Source organism: Nipponia nippon, unplaced genomic scaffold (assembly GCF_047370975.1).
Source record: "Nipponia nippon isolate SJK-2023a ecotype South Korea unplaced genomic scaffold, ASM4737097v1 scaffold_4, whole genome shotgun sequence".
Lineage (NCBI taxonomy): Eukaryota > Metazoa > Chordata > Aves > Pelecaniformes > Threskiornithidae > Nipponia > Nipponia nippon.
In genome coordinates, this window is record NW_028262358.1 from 74,397,095 (window position 1) to 74,423,731 (window position 26,637).

At 41.6% G+C, this 26,637-nt stretch overlaps 1 protein-coding gene across 1 annotated transcript in view; it reads left to right on the forward strand.

Moving 5' to 3' along the window:
- The first annotated feature begins 18,261 nt into the window (after positions 1–18,261).
- Positions 18,262–26,637, forward strand: part of LAMA4 (laminin subunit alpha 4) — a 103,507-nt gene continuing 95,131 nt past the window's right edge. The window contains exon 1 of the mRNA XM_009463348.2: positions 18,262–18,860. Within this exon, the coding sequence (XP_009461623.1) occupies positions 18,660–18,860 (201 nt within the window). The 5' untranslated portion in view covers positions 18,262–18,659. The remainder of the gene's footprint in view (positions 18,861–26,637) is intronic.

A 26,637-nucleotide genomic window follows, 5' to 3' on the forward strand; every position in this document is an offset into this window, starting at 1 on the left:
TATGGTTTGCACTTTTCAGAGAGTTTCTAAAGTACTAAATAAATTACTAAAAAATAAAGTACTAAATTTAGTTTCAAGTACTAAATACAGAGACTTTCTGAGATATTCAACAACTGAATCCATTTGGTTCCACACCTGTACATACACCCCTTGGTGTCACACATCAGGGTGTCTAACAGCTGGGGCGGGTTTGCATGCAGCCAGGGTGTAGGCTGCCACGTAGCCAGGAGTGAGCTGCCAGTGCTGTGGCTGAAGTCCTCTCAGGCTGTCTGCTGAGGTGGTAGGGTCAGCTTGTCCGTGCACATCAAGCAGTAATGTAGGGGAGCTATTTTGGTGATCATTCACAGAGATACGTTTGTCACAGGGCACATAGCTTGGTATTTCAGATGCAGCAGCTACACAGCTAGCTGCACAGTGGTATGAACCAAGCAGCAGCATCCTTGGTCAGGCAGTCCCCGTGGCTGTTGCACGAGCGAACGGCCTTCACGGCACAAACACATCACATGGGCATAGGCACCTTGGGGACCTCATAGCAGCTACCTGCAAGCACCGTTGTGAGGCCAATGCAATCCTTTCGTACTATTATACAAATCCTGGTAGTCGAAACATGAAAGAAACCACAAAGTGGCAGCTTTCAGTTCTTCGGGAAGTATTTGCACTTTGACTAGGAGCACATCGCATCCACAAAAGGAATGTACCCTTTGCCTGTTTGAGTCTGACCTCTGCCCACCCCCTTCATGGCTCTTCCGCAGGCCCTACAGTTGCAGGCAGCCCTTCCTGCGGGAGCAGAAGGGCATCTCCGTGCTGAAGTCTCCTTTTTGTGTGAAGCTAATGGAGACTTTGCGTGTGCAATCCCTGGGGTCTGAGTAAGGAGCTCTCTACCGACACAGGAAAGAGAAGTGAAGAGCCAACTCAAAGTCTGCTAACCTAGAAAAGAGAGACATAAATTTAGTGTGAGAATACCTTTGTCACTACCTTTGGGTGAACAAGGGAAAGTGCAGATGTTCAGAGTTCATCCACATGCATTTCTCCAATTGGGAAAGTGTTACAGAGGTGGTAGTGTGCTGGTTAAGAGGGTGATTCACCCTCCAAACATTTCATAGCTAGGCAGGAAAAAAGACTTTAGCCAAAGATACTGAAGGGAGAGCACTTTACATAGAGTTCACTTGTGCCAGCAATATTTTTTCCAAAGGTGATGCTGTGCTTCTTTTGTCTCCAAATAAAAGGCTTTTCTTGTTTTATACAGCCCATTTTTGTGTTTTAGGCAGACTCAGTGCACAAAATCAGGGAAACTTGCCTGTTAAAGGTAATCAGTAGCCTTGGGACCATTCTGGGTAAGGTCTAAAATGGACATAGTTTTTAATTTTAAGAGTAAACACAAGATATCTAAACCAAACTCCTGATGATGCCAGCACTTTCTACTGTCAGAGTTAGACAAAGCAATAAGATCTGCATTACACAAGGAAATAAACTAGAGACAACACGCTATGTTTGTACGTGTGTGAGCATCTTTCCTTCCCTGCCTGCCTACCACAGTCATGAAATACAGTATTTTAGCAAACATTTAGTCAAAGATGTCTACAGTCAGTATAGTCTTGAGTCCAAAGATTCCAAAGTTGACTTCTTACATGGCAAAAAAGAACTTTTGTATCCTTTAGTAGGATATATAAACCAATGTATTAGAGAACACCCTATAAATTTATGTTGGTTTTCCTCTCCCTCACAATGCAAAGTAAATAATTAAGGAAATATTTGTCAATACATTCCTCATTTCACTTTTCTTACTATAGACCATTTGAAATGGGGGTCTTGTAACGGATATTAAAAGAGCTTTGCCAAGCAGAGACAAACTACACCCAGCATCTAAAAGCCAGTCTGGACTTACATCATCTTGGAGCTCAAAAACATTTACATTACCTACCATACAATCACTTCCACTAGAAAGGACTGCAGCTCCACTGATTGCAGTGAAGCCCATCATCCCATATCCGAACATCCCACATACATTTAATGATGGTCATTAAGGAGGAGACCTTCACTAAAAGGTGGTCAATTCCAGTTTCTTGTCAGATCTACTTTCTCTGAATTCATCAGGGACCAGAGAGGAGCAGCAGAAAAAGTCCTAACAATGAAGCTATCATTGCACTTGAAAATGTGTCCGAATTCCAAGCCATGACATGATCCCTCTTAAAAAACTCTAGAAAATATTTCAAAGGTCATCATATGGGGATAATTTGGGCCTTGAAAGAGCTATTGTGCTTGCAGACATGTGAAGTCTCTTTCTAGTCCAAATTAAATCCATAGCATTTTTATGTGTTGACTTTTTCCTCTTCTTCCTCCTCCTCCTTTCGCCTCCTCCCTTTTCTGGGGGAATTAAGTCTCAATACTGTTGAAAGGAAGTGAATGCATTCAAGTGTGGGGAGGGAAAAGATGTAATCCCAGATCTCCATGATTCTGTACATGGAGCCTACTGTACAAGAAAAAAAGCTGCCAAACACTAAGCCTTTTAAAACTGCAGTGTTTTGTACTGGCACAGTCTCTGGAGTGGATTAATACAGGGTGGAGACCAACAATACACTCTGCTAAGTACAGCCAGTGTTAAACACCATCGTACTCTTTTCCTTCTGTTTTTTGTTTTTGTTTTTTTTTAGTAGAATCCCATGTATGCTGAGACTCAGCTGTGCTCTGGCTTTCAGTCTTGACTGCCAAACATCTCGTAGCTCTGACTCTTCCTCTTTTATTTCAGGTTATAGCTTTGACCTTTGAGAACTTTTTCTGGATTGAGCATTGAGAAATATTACTTATATTCAAATTGACATAGTTATGCTGAAAAGGTTGTTTTCCTTCTGCCCAAACAATCAATGTTATGTCAGAATAATATCCTGACCTTGACAATGTCCCATCTGAGAAAGAGATCAGCTGCAGTATCGGTGCTGCTGTATTGTAATCTCCTTACACAGCTTTGAATCTTTCAGTGATTTTCATGAACAAATAAATGTAAGAATACAGGAATACAATTTCTGGGCCTTCTCACCTGTCTTGTATTGTATCCCAGCAAATCATCCGGTAAAGTCTCCCACTGAAACAGACAGTTGATTTAGTAAGTAAAGAGTAACATTGGATGTTTCAAGGTGTCATAACTGCAGATATCCCACTACAGCATATGGTATCAAGGCACTACACTGAAAAATTAATATTTATTAAATTATATTTATTAAGATTTATTAAGATTAATTAAATGTTTTCTAAAACATTTCTTTCCTCCTAAACATCAATTGTTTTCTTGGACTTTATATTGCAATGATGAATATATATATGGATAGTTCAATAAATCTGATTTGATTCCAGAGGTTTACCCCCTCTTTTCTGTTTTAAATCCACATTGCATTTCTGCATTTGTAAGCTCCCTTTTATACAAACAAATATATTTACATATGCAAATATGTGGCCACTGTAGATGCAGAGAGGGCAAATTCTGATTTTCTGCTTTCTGTTGTAAGAGAAAAACCTTTGCTGTGAAACCCTGGTTCAAGTAAATCAAAAAACTCCTATGGATTCCAGAGGGGTCAAGACTTCACCTTATCTGCTCATTTGGCAGAACTATTAAATGACGCAAATGACCTGGTTAACAAATTGCAATCTTGTTATATTTTGAAATATTCTACTTACTTACATTTTCTTACTGGCATGCAACTCCTAGATCCATTAAGTCAGTTCAGTTATTTGTTTGCATTTTATTTCATCAAGCTGTGTCCTAATGAGTCACAACAAACTCTGCATTTGGGAAACAGAAAAGCAAGTTATCCTAGTAAGGAAGTTGATGAATCGTGATTTACGTTAGCAAACACCATTCAGAAACCAGGGATCAGGTAAGATTTAGGATCCCCAGCTCCTGAAGTACAGCTTTTTTCCTAGAGTATTCATTAAACTTTCACTAGCACTGGTGCTTGCTGATCTCATAGCAATCAAGTTCAGGAAGCCAAACTAAAAACTATTATTATTTGCTTTGTTTTGTAAGGTTAGTTTTCTTCCTCTTCAGCTTCCTGAACTGGCTCACCACAGGATCAGAAAAATGCCAGTGCTAGCACATGGACTTAGATCAGCGTAAATTTTCAGGGAGTTGGAAAACAAGGCTTAAAGGCAATTAGGTAGAAGAGAGCAGCACAGTAACAGTCTGACTAAATTCACATTTGATGACTGCATTCAGTGTTTCCTACTTATCACATTCATCCCACAGCATTCTCCTGGAGAAGCTGGCTGCTCATGGCTTGGATAAGTGCACTCTGCGCTGGCTTAAAAACTGGCTGGACGGCCGAGCCCAGAGAGTTGTGGTGAATGGAGTCAAATCCAGTTGGCAGCCGGTCATGAGTGGTGTTCCCCAGGGCTCAGTGTTGGGGCCGGTCCTCTTCAATATCTTCACTGATGATCTGGATGAGGGGATTGAGCGCACCCTCAGTAAGTTTGCAGATGACACCAAGTTGGGTGGAAGTCTCGATCTGATGGAGGGTAGGAAGGCCCTACAGAGGGATCTGGACAGGCTGGATCATTGGGCCGGGGCCAGCTGTAAGAGGTTCAACAAGGCTAAGTGCCGGGTCTTGCACTTGGGTCACAACAACGCCACGCAACGCTAGAGGCTTGGGGAGGAGTGGCTGGAGAGCTGCCTGGCAGAAAAGGACCTGGGGGTGTTGGTTGGCAGCCCGCTGAATATGAGCCAGCAGTGTGCTCAGGTGGCCAAGAGGGCCAATGGCATCCTGGCCTGGATCAGGAATAGTGTGGCCAGCAGGACCAGGGAGGTGATAGTGCCCCTGTACTCGGCACTGGTGAGGCCGCACCTCGAATACTGTGTTCAGTTTTGGTCCCCTCACTCCAAGAAGGACATTGAGGTGCTGGAGTGTGTCCAGAGAAGGGCAACGAAGCTGGTGAAGGGTCTAGAGAACAAGTCTTATGAGGAGATGCTGAGGGAGCTGGGGTTGTTTAGTCTGGAGAAGAGGAGGCTGAGGGGAGACCTTATTGCTTTCTACAACTACCTGAAAGGAGGTTGTAGCAAGGTGGGGGTCGGTCTCTTCTCCCTAGTAAAAAGGGACAGGACAAGAGGAAACGGCCTCAAGCTGCACCAGGGGAAGTTTAGGTTGGATATTAGGAAAAACTTCTTCACCAAAAGGGTAGTCAGGCATTGGAACTGGCTGCCCAGGGAAGTGGTTGAGTCTCCATCCCTGGAGGTATTTAAAAGACGTATAGACGTGGTGCTCGAGGACATGGTTTAGTGGTGGACTTGGCAGTGCTAGGTTAATGCTTGGACTCGATGATCTTAAGAGTCTTTTCCAACCTTAATGATTCTATGATTCTATGATAGTTTTGGACAGCACTATTGGAGTAAAACAGCATTAAATTGTCAATAGGCCTACATAAATATGTAGTAGGTTTGTCCAGAAATTACTCATTAAAAGACCTGCCAGAGCAATTTCCCTTTCTTTTTAACAGTTTTCAGGACTTTTACTATCACATATAATTCTATAAATGAGGTGCAGTTCTATATGTGATTCTTTAAGAGGCTCTAAAGAAGCCTATGGAAAGATTCTTTTTTTCTTGACACCATTTTCTATTCCTGATGGCACCATTAAAACTACATGGCAAATTTGCAATGAAACTTTAAAAGCTTCTTGTTTTGAGTTTGCTTGCTTTTTTTCTGCTGCCTAGAGCAATAACTTCAGGTTCCCACAACCAAATCCAGGATAGCCTAAATTCACCATCAAGCAACAACAGGTAGGCAACAAGTAAGAGGCTCCAGAGCTGAGCTTCCAGTGCTAACCCACAAGTCCAAAAACTGTGAAATCTAACCTAAAACATCTAACCTAAAAATCTAGCCTGAAAAAGTGGACAACTCATACCAGATAATGACAGTCCCAACTTCATGAGTTTAAAATCTTAAAATATTTAAACTTTCTGGTTTTGCTGCATCAAAGAAAGAGAGCTCAGGGAGCATCTCAGCACAGAGTAATATCCTCAGATCAAAGCAGTCACATGCTGATATGTGAGGAGGTGAGAGGGCAGGTACCACTAGCATCACAAGAAGGCAAAAGAAGCAGAAATGAAACAATGTCTTGTATGATGAACAATGTTAAAATCATCTGCTCTAAGAGAGGAATGACGCTGGAGTGTGTCAGCCCTGGAATCTGGCAAACAAAAGATTTTTTGATACCTTTATTTGATCCACAGGAAAAACCTGCTCTGGCCCAACAGGCACCAAGGACTCACAGTATGAGGCCCACAGCAATTATTTTTGTCTTTCTGCAAATGCAACCAAAAAGGGAAATTTCCTTTGTTTAATCTGATGGTCTGTATGAACAATCGAGCTTTTCATGCAAAGCCAGTGTTCATCGGGGACTGTTTCCAAAGCAGTCAAGTGTGATGTTGGCTGCTATGGATACAATAAGTGCAGTTACTGCAGCAGCCATGAATTCTCCCATCACGCAAATAACATTTAAGAGACCACTGTGTCATCTAATTCAAGCGTTTGCCAACCCCGATATGGTCTGGAGCTAGAGAAAGAATGTAATGAAAGACTGTCACAACAGAAAGCAATCTAAACTTCTACCTGTGCTCGTCAACTAAGGAAAACAGAGAATAGAAAATAGGAGCTTAAAGACAGCTTTTGCAGCTGCGAGTAAGAATGAAACCTAAATAGGAAGTGAAGAAAACTTTCTGGCAGCTAGCAGTAATTTCTCAGCTATGGAAACTAGTGATAGTCACTAAAGAAAGTAGTTGGTTTTCTTGGGAGGCACAATGGGAATGGTGTCAAAGTGTTAGTGGCTTTACTGTTGTATCTGTACCAGAAATTTTGACAGGGTGTATTTTTTACCATTAGATTAGCTGTAAGCAAAAATATATAAAACACTTTGTATCCTGCAGCTTTGGCAGGAGTTATCAGAATGATACTGGATACACAAGCCTCATTTGGACTTCCCATTAATTACCAGGGTAATGGGTGATGCTATGGAGATTCAGTATGTGTGCTGGAATGATATAGCAGACTCTGAGTCAGGAGGACTGGGATACATCCACTGGCATTGCTTTTAAAATAAATATAGATCCTGAAAAGTCTGAGTATACCTCATTGTGTAGAATTAAATGGCTGGTGAAGTGACTGGTTTGTTATTTCCTTGCCTCCGTATGGGTGAGTCAACTGGTTCTGACTGCATCTACGCTGCAGATGGTAGCTTGACTGGATTGCTCGATTCACACAGCACACGGCAATGAGCTCTGTGGGAACAGAAAGGGACCACTGAAACTGGAGTCCACGGGGCATCCATCCATGCTCATTGTAGGTTATAATGCTGTTATCCCAGCCAGCCAGGTAGCCTGCAGTTACAGATCCACATGGTTGACCCATTTATTAGGGTTGTTAAACACTTTCAGCCCAGAAACCAAGTCTTGTTATGTCCTTCACTTTAATTACGAAAAGCAGTTTCTTAAAATGGTATTCTCAGCTTAGCCAGAAGAATCATCTGAGCTTAGTGCAAAGCTTAGAGAAATCCAAGGAAACATTTCCAAAGGTATCTGAACAGTCCACTCTTTCTCCAAATGTCAAGTATCTAGCAGTGAGATCCTCCCAGGGGGCCTGAACTTCTAATGGACAATTGAGGAGACATCAGAGGGACAGTTTTCCCCCAAAGCAATAGCTTGTACCATCAACACAACCTTCAGCAACGTGCAGCAGATCTGCCTTTAAAACTCACCACATCGTGTTTGTGATCATCCTGGTTGAAGTTAATAACTTTCTACTACTTAGAAAAAGCCACCAAGTAAAGCTTCTGATTCATGTTAAAGGCAGATGGCTTTTCCTGTTTCAGATAAAGTCTGCCTAAGACACCAGAGAAGAAACAGCTGCCTCTGGTCATCCACACAGCATGTGTACCTAAGGGCAGTTGCCTCATAGCACTGATCTGTTTGGAGTTTCACACAATGCCTGTCCACATGCTTATACATTCAGATCTCTGATAGCTTAATAAAAGTGGACAAAGCAACGTGGATTTCCTCACAGCTATGAAAGCAAGTGTCTAAAATTGAAGGGACTGGCTTAATCTGGAGCTGCCTGACTGCATAGCTAACAGCTTGGCAATTAGGGAGCTACCAGGATTCATTTGTACGTGTGGGTAGGCAACTAAATCAGCCGATTTTCAACATGCATGCACACTGCTCTGTCTGTTGGCTCCGTCGTGGCTGGCTGCTGTCGTAGCAAAACACTTTGTGCCAGCTGAAAGATGCTGGTGTCTCCTAAACTCTTTTTCATTCTGCTTTACCTGAAAACACAGCATGGTTGCTGTGTGTTATCGCACTAGGGAAAGTCACTGCGGACAGAGCGTGACCCACACATTTGTAATGAAACTTTCTGTGGTGCAGGGTCTCTCTCAAAGCAGCTGACGTCCCAAAGCTGCTGTTCTTTTTCCTCAGATCAGGACAGATCTAGGTAGCACTTACGCAATTCATTAGCCATCAAGACTCACTATGGAGCCGGTTAGCAGCTGAAATGGTGTAGCTGTTGCTGTCAGCATTTCCTGGCAGTGGGATAGGGGCCAGCTGCTCAGCCAGCCCTGTTGCTGACAGACAAGCTGGGTTAGCTGGTATTGTGCCTCCTGTCAAAGGGAATTGCTTTGTTATTCTATTGAATCCCTCAGTTGACCAGGGTGAAAATCACAATAAAATACAAAAAATGAAAGAAAAAAAATCTGAAAACTGGTGTTTACTGTATGTGAAAGTGACTTTCAACCACCTTTGCTGTTAAGACAGGACATGAAAATCCTGCAAAACTGGGTGAGAATTTATTTCTTCACCTTAGTACAGGTCCTAGTACCACATAAATACTTTCAGCTTATTATGCAAATTAAAACTCTTTTGGATTGAAGTGAAATCAACAGTACAGTTATGTTCGTTTCTGGTCGAGACGTAAATGTCAAGGACAAATGGGAAGTATAATAAACACAACAATTTCAAAAAAAATCTAATTAACTGTCTTAGTTCACTGCTTTTCTCATTGAGAGAGCTTCTATTATTCTGATGCCTTTGATTAAGCTCTTTCAGAAAAACCCAGAAAGCTCCAGCTGTCCATCATAATCGATGAGCTCAGCTAATTGCATCATACTAGCCAGTGCCTTTCATCAGATAGTCAAGACTTTCATGAGCATTTGTTTAGTGCCTGCAGACTTGACATTAACAAATTAAGCTGTCAGGAATACAGGTGGCATAGTGCAATCAAAATTTATTCCTCTTCCTTGCTTACTGGGCCATTCAGGAGAAGTAATTTTAGCATCCAAAACCAGTAAGTTAAGACAGAGCACATTCACAGCTACCTCCACTTAAACAAACATAAATCAGTACTAGAGAAACCAAGGTTTTGAAAAATTCCCCATCAGATCCTACAGCAATAGGTGTGGTACAAAAAAAATCTAGATTTACAAATGTTCTGAATCTGCCATGCTGAACTGTTTATCTTACAGGGCAACATTTCTCCTCATCACAGTTGAGAAGTTTTTGACTGCATTGTAGGATTGCTCTGCAAGCCAACTAAGGCTGTTTTCAAGCACTGCTGGCACGGAGCAAGTTTAAAACTGGTACAATGCTTAAAAAGGGAATGACTGAACAGACAGAGCTGGCTGGTGCTGGGATGCCCTCCTATGGGACATGCAGGGTTGGAAAAGAGTGCTCTTGCAAGTCCAAATTGCTATCTCTCTGCTACATCTAGCACAAGGGGACGTGGTCAGGGTAAGTTCAGAGCTCCGTGGAGGCTACAAAACCCAGCCAGCTTGCTGGAAAACAAGCTGCACTGAGTGCTTTGCTGTCCTGGTTAGACTGCTAATGTTTTCAGTGTTACTTCAGTGAGCTCTGTTAGATTACATTTTGCTGTTAACTGTAGGTGACATGCTCCTTTCTGGCCACTGAAAATAGGATAAATAGGATAAACTTGAAGGGATCTGAGACAATTTCTTCTTTGTGCTGACCACGCAGGATCCAGGGGAAGCATTTTGGCAGTGTTCTGGACTGTCTACTTCTGTGTGACCTTATATCCAAGGCTAAGTTAAGCACTGTTGGATTTGGGAGAGTTGTTAGCCAGCGTTCCAGGGCCTGGGTTTTTGGGTGGGGTTTTGGTTTTTTTTTCACTTTTGGAAAGCTGTTTTATGGGGACTTCTAGAGGAGGTGTAAAGTTCAGTGTGGATTTTTCTGCAACTTGTTTTCTTTAGGCAATGTTCCGTTATTTTGATCAAAAAACGCCTGATGAGGAAGGGTGGGGAAGCTTCCCTGGAGAGAGAATGGAGACTTAAATAAAATAGAGATATGTAACTTGAATTAGACAAACAAGCTGGGAGAGAAAGGAAAAAGTCTGAAGACTCCGGATGGAGAGGAAAGTGGTCAGTGTAGGTCAAAGCATAATGCAACAGGAAATGCTGCACTGTGTAGGAATGCAACAGCTAAATATGCCAGTTAATCAGGGTGTGAGTACCAAAAACAGATTGAGGATGAATGATTAGAAATAAAGCAATCAGGCTTTTATTGCCTTAATCTACTTTGTTGTTGTTGTTAGAGTAAAATCTTCCTGAACTGACCAGGAAGAGCAGTTAGCCCATTGTTCCCAGCATTTCAATGAAGTACTAAAGCTAAAGTTAAGGAGAGGAATCATCAGACTAGGAGGGCAGCCTTACGAAGGGGTTGTAGCTTTGAGGACTCTCCAATAAAGGAATTTTCCGAGGCAGTAAGGACATGATTGAAAGCATGAAGGATTAACAAATTAAAAAGTATCTTTCTGGAGATTTGGAGAAGATTTGCAAGAAGAATGGCGAAAGGAAAACAATATAAGGAAATTGGAGTTTGGGCCAGGCCTCCGCTTTAAGAGAAGGATTTATCTGAACTGGATCATTATTCACCTATCATTAGTCTAAACATGGTTAAAATGTGCAAAATCATTTATCTTTTTCCCTTATGTAATCTTTTTCAGAAGTAAATGAGTACAAAATTCACAGTAGAAAAAAGTCTACCATCCACATCCTAGACTTGCTGCATTATGCTGCAGTGCCCAGTGACGATTTCTGTCTTCACTAGTACCCAGTGAAAGACAAAAATACCCAGCAACTTCACTAATTATAGCAAGACATCCGTTTCCCTATAAGGTCAAAATATATGTCTGTCTAACAATTAATCTCTACCGTATGAATCTGACTTTGAAGCCTGTTCCTATTGATTTCAGAGAAGCTGTTGCTACTTTGTTAGTCAGGGCCATCCACTCTCTTCTGTGTTACATGTTGCTGTTACCAATAGGATCTATTAATAACCCCAATAAACACATACTTGCTATGCTACAATGCCACGTCTTTCTCCATCAATGTATCTACTGATATTAAGCATCATCATCATCTGTGAGCAAAATATAGTTGTCCTATTCCCTTCTAATCATACTCCCTCCAGACTCACACAAACTTACAAATATATTTGATAAAATTAGGGACATTTCCATTGTACAAATAACATCTTATTTTTTTAAAATGTCTCACTTAACATTTTATTTTGTTCTAGCAGAAGGTATCACTTTCCTGGCTATAACAGACTGAATTGATTTGTCTTGGCTTATTTTATCTTAAAAGATAAGCAGACATGCCCAGGACTTATATCGGAGACCATCTGGAAATATCAGGTGCTGGATGTGCAAGCCAAGGTGTCAGAGCCAAACACTGGGTCACAAGAAACTGAATGATTGGAATATTACATTCGTCCTCTTCCACAGCCAAGACGGCACAAGAATCGTAATGGCAAATTAAAAGATTCAACTGTTCATCCACAGAAGACAGGACGAACAGTCTCCATCCCTGCAAATGCCTCTTCAGCCTCATCTTTCCAGCCCCATGTCCTCTAGTTCACTCTAATTTACTTTTTAAGACCACTGAGTCTTTGCTATTTATGCAACACTACATATGATGGTGTTTTCTTTTCTCATGCGCCCTTCTACAATGGGAGCTGGACTAATGCCTTTTACCGCCCTCTCAGTAATTTGTGTTGAGAAGCTGTCTCAGAAGCAGACAGAACCTTGGGATACATAAGGAATGCAGCAGAAAATACCATTAATGGTAGTATAGCACCTCTATACTTCATGTCATTCAACAGGAATAATGATATATCAAGGGTACCAGGGGGTTCAGATATGGGTGACAAAAATGACCAGAAGTACTGAAAGACTTTCATATTAAAAAAGTATGAAAATATTATTGCTTATTGGTTACCATTGGGGAGAGGATACTGGATTGGGAAAACCACTATTCTAAATCTGACTGACTTTTAGCAGCCAGGGTAAGTTGGATTTTTCAAGTAAATTATCCAGTATTACATGATGCTGTGATTCATTTCTAGTCTTACAAGGTCTATAAAGTTCCCAAGGACAAGGCTTTTAGCAGGACAGGCAGCTGTTCCCCTGTTGCACTCTGGAGGTCAAAACCTTGAGAAATCTTTCTCAGTAAATCAGCTTGCCTTTAATACTGTAGTACTAAAGAATAAAGGCATTTTCAACAGACTTGCAAGATTTTGGCATGCTTAATTTAAGAGTTTTACAGAGGACAAAATTAGGCAGCAACAAGTATCAAGGCAGAAAAGAAACATTACAAGGTTAGTTGAAAGCAGCTTGGAATCAGCCAGATCCGTGTTGCCAGTAACTAATAACATGAAGGATGAGTGTTGTTGGCTTTCAGGCATTGTGGGAAATTCGTTAGATGATGCCCTTAACTAGTATGGCAAAGAAGCAAAGAACATGCTTGTGCTTCCTCACACCAGATCTACAACTTGAAGGCTTTGAAGGTATGCTCTCCTTTAACCCTACAGCATAAATTCTATCTCCTACCTGCAAACTTAGGCTTTTCCTAGTATGACATAATCCAAAACAAATGAAATAAGTTAACAGAAGTGCCATTTTGCTTGCATAACTGAGATTTTATCAGCATCTTTCTCTGGCACAAACTATGACAGACAAATTATTGCTGTTGCCCCTCAATTGACAGAGGTTTCTAGCACAGATTGTAGATTGTTAATTCATTTGATGTTGCATAGATATACTGCCAACGTCTTCTAACCTTTACAAAGGTACTTTGAACACTGGTTCCAAAACATTTTGGATCGCAAACATCAGTCATCTGTCAACATTTCCATTGGACCACCACGCAACATTATCAAATGTTTAACTGGTAACACTTGGCACTAGAGCTCGACAGACTGCTTGCAGATCTCCCACGGGGACCTGACAAACCACCAGTGGCCCACACAGAACAGCTTGAGATTGGTTAATTTGGAATATGTTATTTGTAATGAGCCTTCCACTGGATTCTTCCTTTTGTCTTTCACTAATCCTACTGTCTATCACAGTGAATCAAAACCAAATGTTAAAGATGGGGGGAAAGAACTCGTAAAAAGAACAGAAGATAATACTGTGAAAACAGAAGGAGAAACTTCTGTTTCTGTACCCTGCCATATTGAAGAAGTCCCATTCCAAATCTGAGACTGCTCACGTAACACAGACACATCGTCTCCGCCAAGGATAAAGAAACTGGAAGTCCATCACAGCATAAATTTACATTGAAAGGCTCATGTTTTTATAAGCACCCTATGTACCATTTTCATTTTTCTGAATTTCTACACAAATCTGCAGTTTTTGAAAAGGAGTGCAATCTTTTAAAAATTTAAAATTAAATGCAGAAAAAACTTTTTTAAGCAGGTGTTTGTATGTCACTGTTCAGCAAGCTATTCCACTGATGCAAAGTACAACAACATTTAGAGATATTAATATCTATAATATTTTCTGCTCAGAAGATTTTGGTTATAATTTGTCTGGTATGGGACTAATATATATTTGTGGAGAGATTTAGATCTTGTGAGCTGTGATGAACTGTGTATTTCTGGATTTCTTGTATTTCATAAGAATAAATTACTTATTGTTTAATAATGCTACCATTTGAAGTTATCAGTATTTCCTTCCTATATAGATTAATAACGTGAGATTTTCCAGATTTTTAATGCCTTGGGCCAGTCTGAGATTTTTTTAAAGAATCTTATTTTCCAAAGATGTTAAGCAGACATCTTCCTCCTTTTAAGACTTTGATCTTGAGAATAATTACAATTTTACATCTCTCAAACTGTTTTAAATGAGCATTGTGAACTCTTTTACAAGGGATATGTATCTCTTTACTCTGATTTTACATGAAGAGATGTGATGGGTAACAATGTTGTTTTCACTTGGTAATTTTTGTCCCTTTCAACAATAGTATTTTCTGCTTTCTGTAAATATGTCTTAGGATTTTTGCATTATTAATAACCTAATAACCTACTAGGTGGGATGCCTTCATCATGCACTGAGGTTCATTCTGTTACCTGCTACATATGTGCAATAAAAATCAGGCTTCACTTGAAGAACTTGTAATCTAAGCATCCTTAATGACATTTCTAGTGGTATTTCTTGCTCTGGTAAAGCAGATATATATTTGAAGAAGAAAGTTCCTCAATGGAATGCACAAGGGTGCACGTGGTCAATTTGCTGTGCTGAGCAAGGCTCATGAAGCTCACAGTTGCTCTGGTTGAATATATCTCATTCAGCACCTCATTCACAAGACTTCCATATTCACTATTGTTGCAGGCAAAACAATCTCAACTCAGGGCATTTCACATAATTTAATTTATTGGAAATAAATAAAGAGAAATGTTTACTCACTCATTTAGGTATTGAGAAAAGAGCAAAAAAACAAATTCTTAAATAATCACTCAGAGAAATATTTCCTTCCCTCTTCCCAGGCTCAATTTCTGTCCAACACCTTCCTAGCCTGTTCCTAATTCACACCCTCAGGGGTGTCCCTGACCAGCATGGGTCACACACAGGCTGCACTCGCTCAGGGTGTCCCTGCCTCAGTGTGGGTCACCCTCAGGTGGGCACTCTATCTAGGAACAAGTGTGTCCTTCCAAGACTGCATCACCAGCCATCTCCCCAGCAATGTCCCCTACAATTTCTCCTCCATTTCATTTCTCCAAATGCATCCCTTCACATTTCTCCTTGTGAGTCCTCTTTTAGCATCTTCATATCTTTCCTTATGTAGGTCCTCAGTGCACCCTCACATCTTTCCTCCAGTATCTCCTGCCCCAGAAGCTACTGTCCTTTTTAGCATCTGTTTGAGTAGAGGAGCCAGGTTTTGGGGCACTGTGGGCCGTTTCCACCTGTTGCTGAGCCAGCTGGACCAGCCCAGGGCACCCTGCAGCTGCTGCCCTCCAAACCCTGCTATTTGTTCCCAATACAACTGCTTAGTTAAGCCCAGTTGTGCAAACACATAAACCCTGAACTCTTCAAAGCCATTATGTGACCTATATACATGATTGCAGGATCTTGACCTAAATTAAGTATGCATGAATACACCATTCAACTTCCTTTCACCATCCCTGCAATAATAAAAAGACTTTTAAAAAAATAATTAAATTGTCAGGGTTTAATAATTCAATTAATTTTAATTCCTTGAATTAATTAATTTGTCAAAACTACGAATCACTCAACTTAATGACTAGTACCTACCACTGATCTCCAATACCTCTCATGTACTGATACCTCTTGTGACATACTCCCAGTCCTAAACTGTACCCAAACCACATCCCCAGGCAGATGAAAAGACACAAAGAAACCTTGTATGTTCTACAACTTTCTTTTTTGAAATGAGCTCTTTTAAAGAGTCTTTTATTCTGAAATTTTATTTACTGAAATCCTCCCAAAATGTTCTGGAAGGAATCTTTTTCTTCATTGTTGCAATGCAATCCAGAAAAAAAAAAATGAAGGCAAAATCAATTGTAGAAAAACAGTGCTACACCTTATTTTTGTTCCACTATAATTAGAAGTCTTGTTCTCTAGAGCCAAAACCGTAACAGCTAATGACTTCCTAGGAAAACTAAAGCTCACAGAGCTCGAAAAACCCTCAAGAAGCCATTTAACACAGTCCTTCACCTTAAACAAGTTCACTTCTCAGATTTATCCTTTGAAAACTTTCTCTCTTTGATGGATACTGAATCAAGGATGTCCAAAATATTCCTCTCACACTTATTGTCTTTAAAATTACAGCTCATTTTCTGTCTTTACCTTCCAGCTTTCATCTCAATATGTTCTTCCTGTGCTCAGATGTGGTGTCAGTTTTCACTTCCCACATGTTTCTTTCTTGAGCTTCAGGTTCAGAAAGAGCTCACCATTTGGCCAAGTTTTCTTGTCTTTCCTGTCTTTCTGGTTCATGTCATTTCTTTACAGACCACCTACTTTCTTCAATTCCTTTTTCTACTGGGCAAGAGAACTTTCCTCACAAGTCTCTGAATTTGTTGAAGACTAACTGCCAGAAATACATAGATTTAATTTTCCTGTTCTTCCCACCCAAAGGTTTACAAACCTTAAGTAACTGTTTCCTGAGTTATCTTTCTCTATTGTTTTGTCAACAGTTCCTCCCTAATGCCTGGGAACAGATGTAGAAGATTCTATGGTGGTTGCTTTTTCCAAAAAAAAGTATCCAAAAAATTGTCTCGCACATATTCCAGTAATTTGCTGCACAATTCACTGAGCAGTTAAAAATCTCCATTGCCACCACAGGAGTGGTGATTCTGTCACAAGATGTTTTATTCTCTTTCTTGCCCCTGCATTAATGTTATAATTATACCTCAAGGTTGTCCCTATAGCAGGAGGCCTAATGGGAACTAATGGGAGGCATGGGGTCCCTGCCTGGGTCCTCCCTGGTCTTCTGATCCCTGAGTCTTCGGACCTGCTCCAGGCCATTCCCAGGACTGCCATTAGCAGTAAGGGATGGAAAAGTCCTAGCAGCCCTCAATAACGTCTCACCTTCGGGCTCCTGGGAGGCAGCATGCTTGCCACCATATCAGGTCCAGATGACAGTGAGATGTTTCCATTGCTCACAGGACAGAATTACCTGCAACCACCATTGCCATCTTTTATTTCCTCCTACAAACCTTGGTCCTGAACCTCACAGCCTTGGGTCACTTATAGCTTTTTCTTCTCTGCTGGTGTAATACTTTGTCCCACAAGTTTGAGTGGCCTTGACTGCTCAGCTACACCATTTCTGAATCAGGCAGAGTTTCTTGGTGGTTAACTTCTTTATAGTCCCTATATGACATCTGTACAGCATTTATGGCCCAGAGCAGTGCCTACAGGTGTGTGGAAGTTAACAGACAGCCAAAGCACTTTATTTTACCCTTAGTTCTCTACTGACTGCTTCCTTGGTTCATAATATCTTCAATCAGATAGGAAAGGGGGGAGGGAGGGAAAAAGAAGGAATCTGCTTAGGGGCATGGTTTAGTGGTAGGCTTGGCACTGCTAGGTTAACGGTTGGACTTGATGATCTTAAAAGTCTTTTCCAACCTAAACAATTATATGATTCTGTGATTAACGAAGCCCAATAAATCAATTTCTGTTAAGATTTAAGAATGAAGCCTGACGGGCCAATGGTGTTACAAACCCCTGCACACAGGGCAGCTGAGGGATGAGGTGCTGACCCCTTGGCTGGAACAGTGGACATTAGTATAATTATACCCTGACTTTGTCCCAAAACCTAGCAAGGGTTACTGCGTTGTCTTTTTGAGATTGTAGTCATAAAATTAAGTCAGCTGTGGGCAATATATTCAGCTTGGTTTCATACACACACTGCAAGCCTTGTTACCAGGGCCTCACAAAGCATCTCTTGAAAAAGGAATACAAGATGCTCTTTGTAAATAAAAGTTCATGAGTTTGAGGAATGAAGTAATTTTCCAAAATCGCAGTGAACGATATTCTTTTTCGCGAGCCGACGAGAAGCTGAGAGGTGGGCTTGAGGGAAAGGATCTGAATGAAGCATGTTAGAGAAACCACTTAGCCCTATTAGCCCATGGCACAGCCAGGCTGTCTCCCTCCTCCTCCTCCTCCTCCTCCCGCCCACTGCCTCCCCTCCCCCATGCCAAAAGAAAAGGTTGGTCTAGCGTTTTTTTTTTTTAATAAATTTGGCACCTTTCTGTGCTCCGCTGAATAAACTGGAGATATTAAAAAATAAACAGTCACGAGAGTCAATGCTTCGCGTGGAGCAGTTGAGTGGAGTTGTGGGGGGGTGGCGTGGGGGGAGGAAAGGGTGACCTCACTTTCTGAACAGCAAAGTTTGAGTGGGAGGGTCTCAACACGAAAGGTAAAAAAGGGAATGATGTGAACATGTGAAGGAAGCCAGAGCACGGAGCAGAGCGTCAGTCTGTATCCTGACAGGGGGAGATAAGGTGGCTGGGGAGCCAGCGATGCTTTCCTGGAATACAATCTCTGTTTGACACTCTCTGCTTAAGCACTGCCCATCTGTATGTTATTGAGCTGGAGCCTCTGGGGAAAAAGAGGAGCCACAGGCACAGAGAGTGAAGGAGGGAGGCAGCAAAAGCGCTTTTCTTCCCTTCTTTTCCTTTTTTTTTTTCTTTTTTTTTTTTCTCTTTTAAATAAGGATCTGGTTAGACTGCCTTGAAGTGCCACATCTGGAAACTGAACGCTGAAAGAAAGTTAAAATAACTGAGGCACCACTAAGCCAAGGGGGGCTGATTGCAGAAGAGGGTAAACAATTACTGAGACGCTAGAAGACCACTGCTGGATGTAAGGGGAGGAAATGGCTTTGATCTCCGCCTGGCCCCTCATTTCTCCTATATTATTCTTTTTGAGATGCTTCTCCTCCAGCACAGCCTCGAGTGAGGGAGGTGTTTTTCAGTTTGACATTGAAGGTAGCTCAGCGGTCAGCGCGCAAGAAGCCACTGTTATCAGAGGGCAGCAGCAGGCAGTAGCTACTGGAAGTTGGGTGCCTTTTGCTGAGGTACAGTAACTCCCTTCTCTCTCTAGTGTCTGCGCTTTTCTGCTTTCATCTGTCTGTCTTGAAGCTCCCATATGGTTAACGTTAGCTTAATCATTCGATCCTTAAAGCGATACCAGAGATTTTTTGCGGGGGGTCTGAGACGTTGCATTTCGGGACTGAAGAGATACAGTTCAGACTTCAAAATGTACACATGCCCTGCCTGCTGTGAGCAGACAGCTGCTGTACTTTGCAGTGAGGCTGGCTTAGCACGTCTCTGACTTTCCTGCCAACATAACTAAACAGGCCTGTCCAAACAGAGCTATTTTACAAGGGTTAATTGTCACAACACTTTTCTGCTTGCCTTGTTGTAGTTCCTGGAATTGTAATTCACAAACTTCCAGAAAGAGTCTGTCTTTTGATGGCAAACACTGTACTGTAGAAGTTTGTGCTTTTGCCTCTGAATGCCATCCGCCTCCAAAATCTGAAGTTCCTTTTCGCGGTGAGAGCGGGGATAATCAATCAAACGTGTGTAGGAAACTGCCTGTAGAGAAAACACCTGCAGAGATTTTAAGACTTCCAAAAAGTATGAGGTTGGGATTAGTGACAAATGAAATTAGAGAGATCTGAGAAGCAATTTGATCGTGGAAAATTTTCCTGCAACCCCTGTGTTTTGGGATTGGTTGATATTCCTCATTCTAGCAAGGCTGCATTAGGAATGGACTACTCAAAATACAGCTTGAGAAAACAATAAATTACTCCAGCATACACTGGGAAGGGGGGTCAGTAATGTCTCATGCGTGGGAGATGCAAAGTAGAAGGCAAATTGAGTTACATAAGGTCATGGGAAGGGAAAGAGTAGTTCTTCTTGCATAACATCCAAAAATGAGGTGAGATTAACACAGCCGTGTCACTGTGACAATACCAAGATCACAATCTCCGATATCACACGGCTAATTTTTCCCCTACACTCCAATTGACAGAACTAACAGCCATGCAAATAAGTGCACAAGCCCTTCAAACAGACGGGGTTACCACAGGGCTGGGCAGAGCTCATCCCCTCACTGCAGTGGCTCCAAGCAGCTGGGCAGCCTCAGAAATGCCTGCCGACCCTGCCAGGGGCTCGGTGCGAAACATGACCTGTGTGAGAAAACTGGAGGCTAATCTGTGCTCTGCTCAGCACAGGGGCTCTCAGGAGCCGTCCTGGGCTTGGACGGGCTCCATGACGTAGGATGTACAGCTCTTCTCCTCTGGCCTGGGATCAGCTCCGGGAAGCTGCATTGCCACCTGTTGCTTACTAACATGGAAAGTCCCTCAACGAAATGCCTGATTTAAGAGCTGAATGGGTTTTGTAGCTGCTTTTCACAGGATAACGGGCATAAGTGATTATTAGCCTTTCTTGATATGATTGTCTAGTATGGTTTTCCCAAAGATCCAGTTCACATTGCATCACTCTAATATATTAGACTTTACCTTGGGAAAGTGTTGTGAGATATATTGGACATTGGAGCGGAATGACACTTTAGTTTGCTTCACCCATTTCAATCCTCCCTAAAGTTTCATTTGTACCGTCCGATCTAATAGACTCACTGACTGGTGTTTGCTCTGGCAGTTTACTTCAGCCCCTGCAATGGCAGCATTTAGGCTCTGGATCCCATGTTATGAATGAATGATGCTGCCTGCTATTGTCACGCCAAGGCCCTTGGCTGCAGGATGTTATGGTTTCATGAGGAAGGAGCCAGGATTTCAGGTCCCTTTGCTAGCTGCAGATTCACCTTACTATTGCATTTCAGGGCCTGCCTCCATGGCAATTTCCAAGGAGGCCCAGTAGGATACTCTTTTGGGATAGGGATGATGGTTCTGTAACAGTGAGAACCTGCATACCCATTGATCCATGTACATAGCTGGTAACAGGAGCTGGCGAACCGGCTCTAAGCCCAGAGGTTGATGTAGGGGCCAGAGAGTGGTCTGGTAGCCTCTCAGCCGGGGAAGGAGCATTTCCTTTGGTCCTCTGAGAGCTTCCCCCTCCCACAGCCCACCTCTCCTCCCTCGGCCCTGGGAACATGGTTTATTCCAGCAGGTTTGAATTAGCCTCTTTCGAAGCCCGAGTTCATAACCCGTAGCTCACAGTGAACCACAGAGTAAATTCCCTTACACAGTGTGGTTTGATTCAGCTCCTTCATCTAAATATTGACTCAGGCCTATAGCTCTCCCGAGCAGACAGAGGCCGTTAGTCACGTTGAATAGTGCCAAATTATACAAAGGGGGCAGATTTACAAGGCAGAGTTACAGAGCTGCGGATGGTGCTTCATGGTGGACTGTGATGCCAGTCAACCGCGAGGTGGAACACGCCACTGTAAAGCTGGAGCACAGATCAGGGCAGACAGAAATCGCAGACAGAAATCACAGTGTTTCAGCATGTGGGGCAGGTGCTGGTCAGCATTTGCCCCACACATGATTCTGCTCTACACAACATCTTCAGAAACTTTCAAGGTCTGAAACAGTGCTGGTGGTTTCCAAGCTATAACTGGTGGGATGCTCTTAAATCTTGGTAAGAGTTTGATATTATGAACCTATAGAAGAGCAGGAGGCCCCAATTAATGTAAATAGATATTAATGAATCCTTCTCAGTTTTCCACTCTGCTTACCTTCCCATGTTTGGCAACCCTCAACTCAGAGGAACTGAAAGAAGTGGTTTAAAAATTCAGAATTAATGTTAATGTAGAGTTTTCTGTGCCTTGGACTTGAATGAAATCCTCTTGATAGAAGAGAGAAGAGAACTAATTACATTTTCAATGCTATGTTCATATGCTGTACCCACTCACAGAGCAGACCATGGGTTTGAATTAGACCTCAGCAACATCTAGTAGCTTGGTGCCCTGGTTGTTAATTAATATGTGATCCAGTACACGTAAATTAGGCACATAAACTGCGCCTAAACTTTTTCAATCCAGATCAGGCACTGTCTTCAAGTATAAACCCAAATTCCCCATACAGTAATGGAGACACCAGGTTTGTTAAACCTCAGATTCCTAGCTGTCTTCCCTGGAGGCCCCCAAATGATCTTCTTCCTCTGTAAGGACTATGTTGGGTACTCACTTCAGGACAGCTTTATTAATCAGCTAAAGGCTGGGGACAAAATGTAGATGTTTAAATTAACTGGACTAGATTCCACCCAATGAAATGTCATGTTACCTGCATAATGAGCACTGGTAGTGACCGTCATGGAATAATATAGCTAGCTTTCTGCCTCTTATTCAAGAAGAACGCTCATAAATTGATGAAAATTATTCAGAAAAATATCATGAGAAGTATTGCAGCATTAGGAATTGGAAGATAGCTGAGAGACTCTACAATCCAATCTGCTTAGCTCAGAGGGACATTAAGAAAAAACTTTGAACTTATTGTGCAAGCACATGCACAGGCAAAAAAAAATTAATAGTAGGCTCGCTAGTCTAACAAAAGAAGGTCTCATCATATGCAACAACTGGAAACTGAAGGCGACCCAGTTCAGACTACAAGTTAGTTACAAATTTTAATTTCAAAGGTAATTAAGCAGTGGAGACTTTATCCGGTTGTGCTGGATTGCCTATCAAGAGGCAGATCAATATGAAAAGCACTCTCAAGTACTCAGTTGCTTGTGTGCTATTTAGAATGATTAAGTTCCTTGGCTCACAAAGACAACAAGGGGACGTGGGGAAGATGTTATGGTCCCAAATCCTGATGTGTATGGGGAGACAGTGAGAAACAGAAAGAGAATGAGCACAAAGCACTGGATCCAGCTCATCAGTATAACCCAACCACCGTTGGTGGCATTAAGTCAGAGATTGATTTTTCCAAATAAAGATAGATTAAAATATTTTACAAGGAAGATTCATCAGAGATGGAAGCAAAGGATTTAAAACTGACAGACAGATACCAAACGAAAGCAAGCAAGCAAGTGGCAAACATCAGAAATCTTTGGTTTGGGGTTCCGCGTGTTAGCTTGGACACGGCAGAAAGAAAGGCATTGGTGAGACACTTCCAGTTTTGGTGAGGCACAGAGTCAAAACTGAAAACCAGAAGTAACTTCTGAGAACAGTTATATCCCACTGTCAAATGCATGCCTTTAAAATAACAGGCAGGTCATACATTACCATTTGAGTCTGAAACCTGCCACTGTCAACATTTGCATTTGTAAATTCCACTGATTTTAATTATATAGATGCAGATTTTGTTCCCCAGTAGAAAGAAAGTTCCTTGCAAACAGTGGAAAAGTACAGAGCCTAAGGTGAGCATGAGCAATGGTACGAGACGTCAAACACTAGAGAATATAGCAAATGATTCCCTGTGATTCACATTGTGCAGTCACTTTTTAGTGCAAAATGAATGTAAGGTGATATCCAGAGGAAGATTCATTTCATTCTGATGTAAATGACTACACGAAGTCAAGAAAATAGTGAAGAAAGACCAATATAGGAGATGAGTGTAGGAAGGATAAGTGGAAGAAAGGGAAGACAGACATTTTGTAGAGACACTTGCCAAGGAAGAAAAGATTTCAAATGCCTTTTATGGAAAGAAGAAATGAAACAAATAGTGGGAAAGGAAGAAAGCTAAAGCAGGAAGAAGACAAAGGAGAGGAAAAAAATTAGATCAAGAATGAGATAATCAAAAGCCCTAAGGGTAAAGAAAAAAATGTAGCTGGGACAGGGCAGGAAGCCAATTCCCAAAGTGAAGGAAGGCATGATATTGTTGGACAGATGGAAGGGGAAAACTGTTTCCAGCATCAGTGGTTTTGGCTCAGGGAAAAGGCAGAGAAGCAAAAGAAGTCCTTTAAAGGAAACAATTATCATAGTCAAGGCAAAAATAGCCATAAGAGACCATAAGAGGCAGAAGTTATCTGATGGAGCTTGCATGTTAAAATGACATGTTTGACAATCATTTTTTCCCACCTGACTTCTACCAGCATCTGCTGATCTAAATTTTCAAAAGCAAGAAACAGTAGTTAAGGTGCTTTCTTTCTGGTTCTCTGAAGCAATGAGCAATAATTAGCATGGGACCTGTGACAAACTCACCTCTCCAAAATGGCTCACATAAAATATATAAAAGAGAGCAATCAAAGTCTCTGCCACTTGTTAACCAAGACTCAAACTATCACCAAATTGCCTTCACCCCTTCCCACATAAAGCTTAGAACACAAAGTCTTGCAGACTGTTTAGAGAAACCACAATTTGATCCTTACTTGTGGCATTAATCTGTTGAAAACAAACTAGCACTAAAAGAAGCAGCAGAAGACCTAATCCTGAGGTGTGAGCCAAAAAGGGTTTTAGCTTGACAGAAACCTTTATATTCTTTTAAGCTAATGGGAACTGCATCCACCTTTAAAAAAGCAGATCTTTAACAAATTCATCTCAGACCCTTGAGGTTATGTTAGGTTAACTCCTGTAATGGGCAATTTGGATTTCTAGCTGCTGGTTTTTTCTGGTACAACAAGGTTATGTTCTGAGAAATGTCTATTAGTGGGGAGGAAGTTTTACTGCAGATGTTTGTGATTCCAGCTTAAGTTTCTCATCAAAGCTTTAATGAAAATCAGCTGCTTGGAGTAGAGCCGCCAGACCCCAAGCCTTTTAAATCATAGGAAGCTGAAGCAAATGGAAGCACAGGACAGAGCAGTTGGATAGTGGGAAATGTTCTCCATTTCAAGAAGGTGCATAAAGCACCCACCAGAACAATGCAATTTAAACTCCACTGCAGCGAGTTCCCACAAAGTTTTGGGCAAGTACCAGCAAAGTGCCCCAAAGCTTATTCAGGGCTGTGAAAACCAATAAAAGGCATTTCATGCCCACTCTTATTCATGACATGGGAAGCAAGGAAGGAATTAAAAGTCCAGTTTTTCCAAGGGGCATGAGAAACAATAAAAGAATTGGTTTCTGAAGGAGAACTTGTCCTGATTTAAACTGATAACAATTACAGCTCCTAGTGTTCAAGATCTGTGGAAAATAGGTCTAGTTTCTGAGTAATACATAACCAGCCACTGATAATTTACAGTTTGCTTCTGGACTTAGATTTCAAACACCAAAATATAGACATCCTCGGTTTTTATATTTTAATTGGTCCTCTTGAACGCTTGGATCTGATCCCAGTTCATTTTCAGACACCACCATGAGCTAGGGATGTTTGGGTTATGCATCCTAATGCAAGATTCAACAATTGCTGAATAGTACTATATACAAAGCTGTTAGAGCTCCGTGGTTTTTCAAATCTAATTCTTTGTCATTAAATGATCTCAAATAGATTCTCCTAACTATCAGTCAGGATACATACAGTGTGTATTTGGCAATGTAAACAGAGATTGACTAAAATACAGTAAATACGATCTGGCTTTGTTAGTCCTGTTTAGCTGTATTATGCAATTCTTTAGATGGTTGTTTTCTTAAAATAAATACTTCAGAAATACTAGAACTCCTTTTTTTCTTATAAGACAAACCAGCAAGAAACAGTGCTAAAACCCCAGCATTCGAGAGTTTCTAAGATGCCTAATATGAGCCAAAGAATAATAGAGGGTTGTGAAAAATATTTTAGAAATTACTATTCCAAGTTTACAAGACTGTAAGAAGAACTAAAATGTTATTTTTGAAGTCATGACATACGGAAGCCAGGAAGCATGGGAAGAATTGGCACACTTGAATGTTAATTTGAAACATAATTTAATGATTACTGAATAAAAAGACTCTACCTGCATGAAAAACTGCCAATATGATCTGCAAAAATAGCCATTTTAGCTAAAACTGTAAGGCTCTGAATCATTGTTTGACTCTGGCTTCCCAACAAAAATGAATAAAAATGAACACATTCAACCTTTCACTATTGGCATCAGATGGAAGAAAAAGCATATGGAACCAGCAACTAAACTGGATCATTTTGGGGCTGCGTTGGACCCTGTTACCACCCTGTTGCATCCTGTTACTGTTGTATGAAGGGCCTTCTGAGTGGCAAGAGATGAGCAGACTTCTTTTCTGCTAAGGCTAATGCAAGGCCAATATGTCCTAGGGTTTCCTACTGTGGTTTCCCACCTCTGAGCCTGGATGATAGCCCGTGGAGAGCCACAGAGAGCCTGTTGTTCATGACTCCCTTATGCTGTGCTCCCCACTCCTGGCTCCAGGGACCCTTCCTCGAAAGTACTCTGTGGAAGAAAGCATTTATCCAGAGAAAATCTGCTCCAGCATCCAAAAAAGAAGAAATAAATAAAAGAGCTGGCAGGGCAAAACACGGCACAGACCGCCCTACCCCATCTATTAAACCCCACATACCAAGGTGCCCCAGAAAAGCTAACACAGCCTGGCCCATTGAGGGTTGGCAAGGCCTCCGGAGCACCAGTACCTGGCACAGATCCATTCAGGGGGAAGGTGGGCAGGGGTTGAAGGTCTAGACATGGTGTAAGGTCAGAGGGAATTTGTGTCGTACTCAGCTTTTTGCATGTCTGTGGTTTTCTGTGGCTACCTGCTTCTCGTCAATGGTGAGGATTGTCTGCAGAGGCTTAACAGAGTCTCTAAGGCACCAGCTAATTACTTTTAAACAGGGGTTTGGGTGAGGGATTTTGGTGAGGAAAGAGACTGGGGCTTTTTTTCTCTTGATGCATCTATTCTTCACCCTTTTTGAGCTGACAAGAAACTAATTTCTTCATTATCAGACCATGCCTGTGATGAAACAAGCCATGGACCAAGAGGCAGTGAGAGATCAGGGCAGGTTCTCCATTCTCCTGAGCTCTGGCCTTCCCTCTCTCCTTTCAGAGCACAGCCTCTGCCCACCTCTATGCTGGATG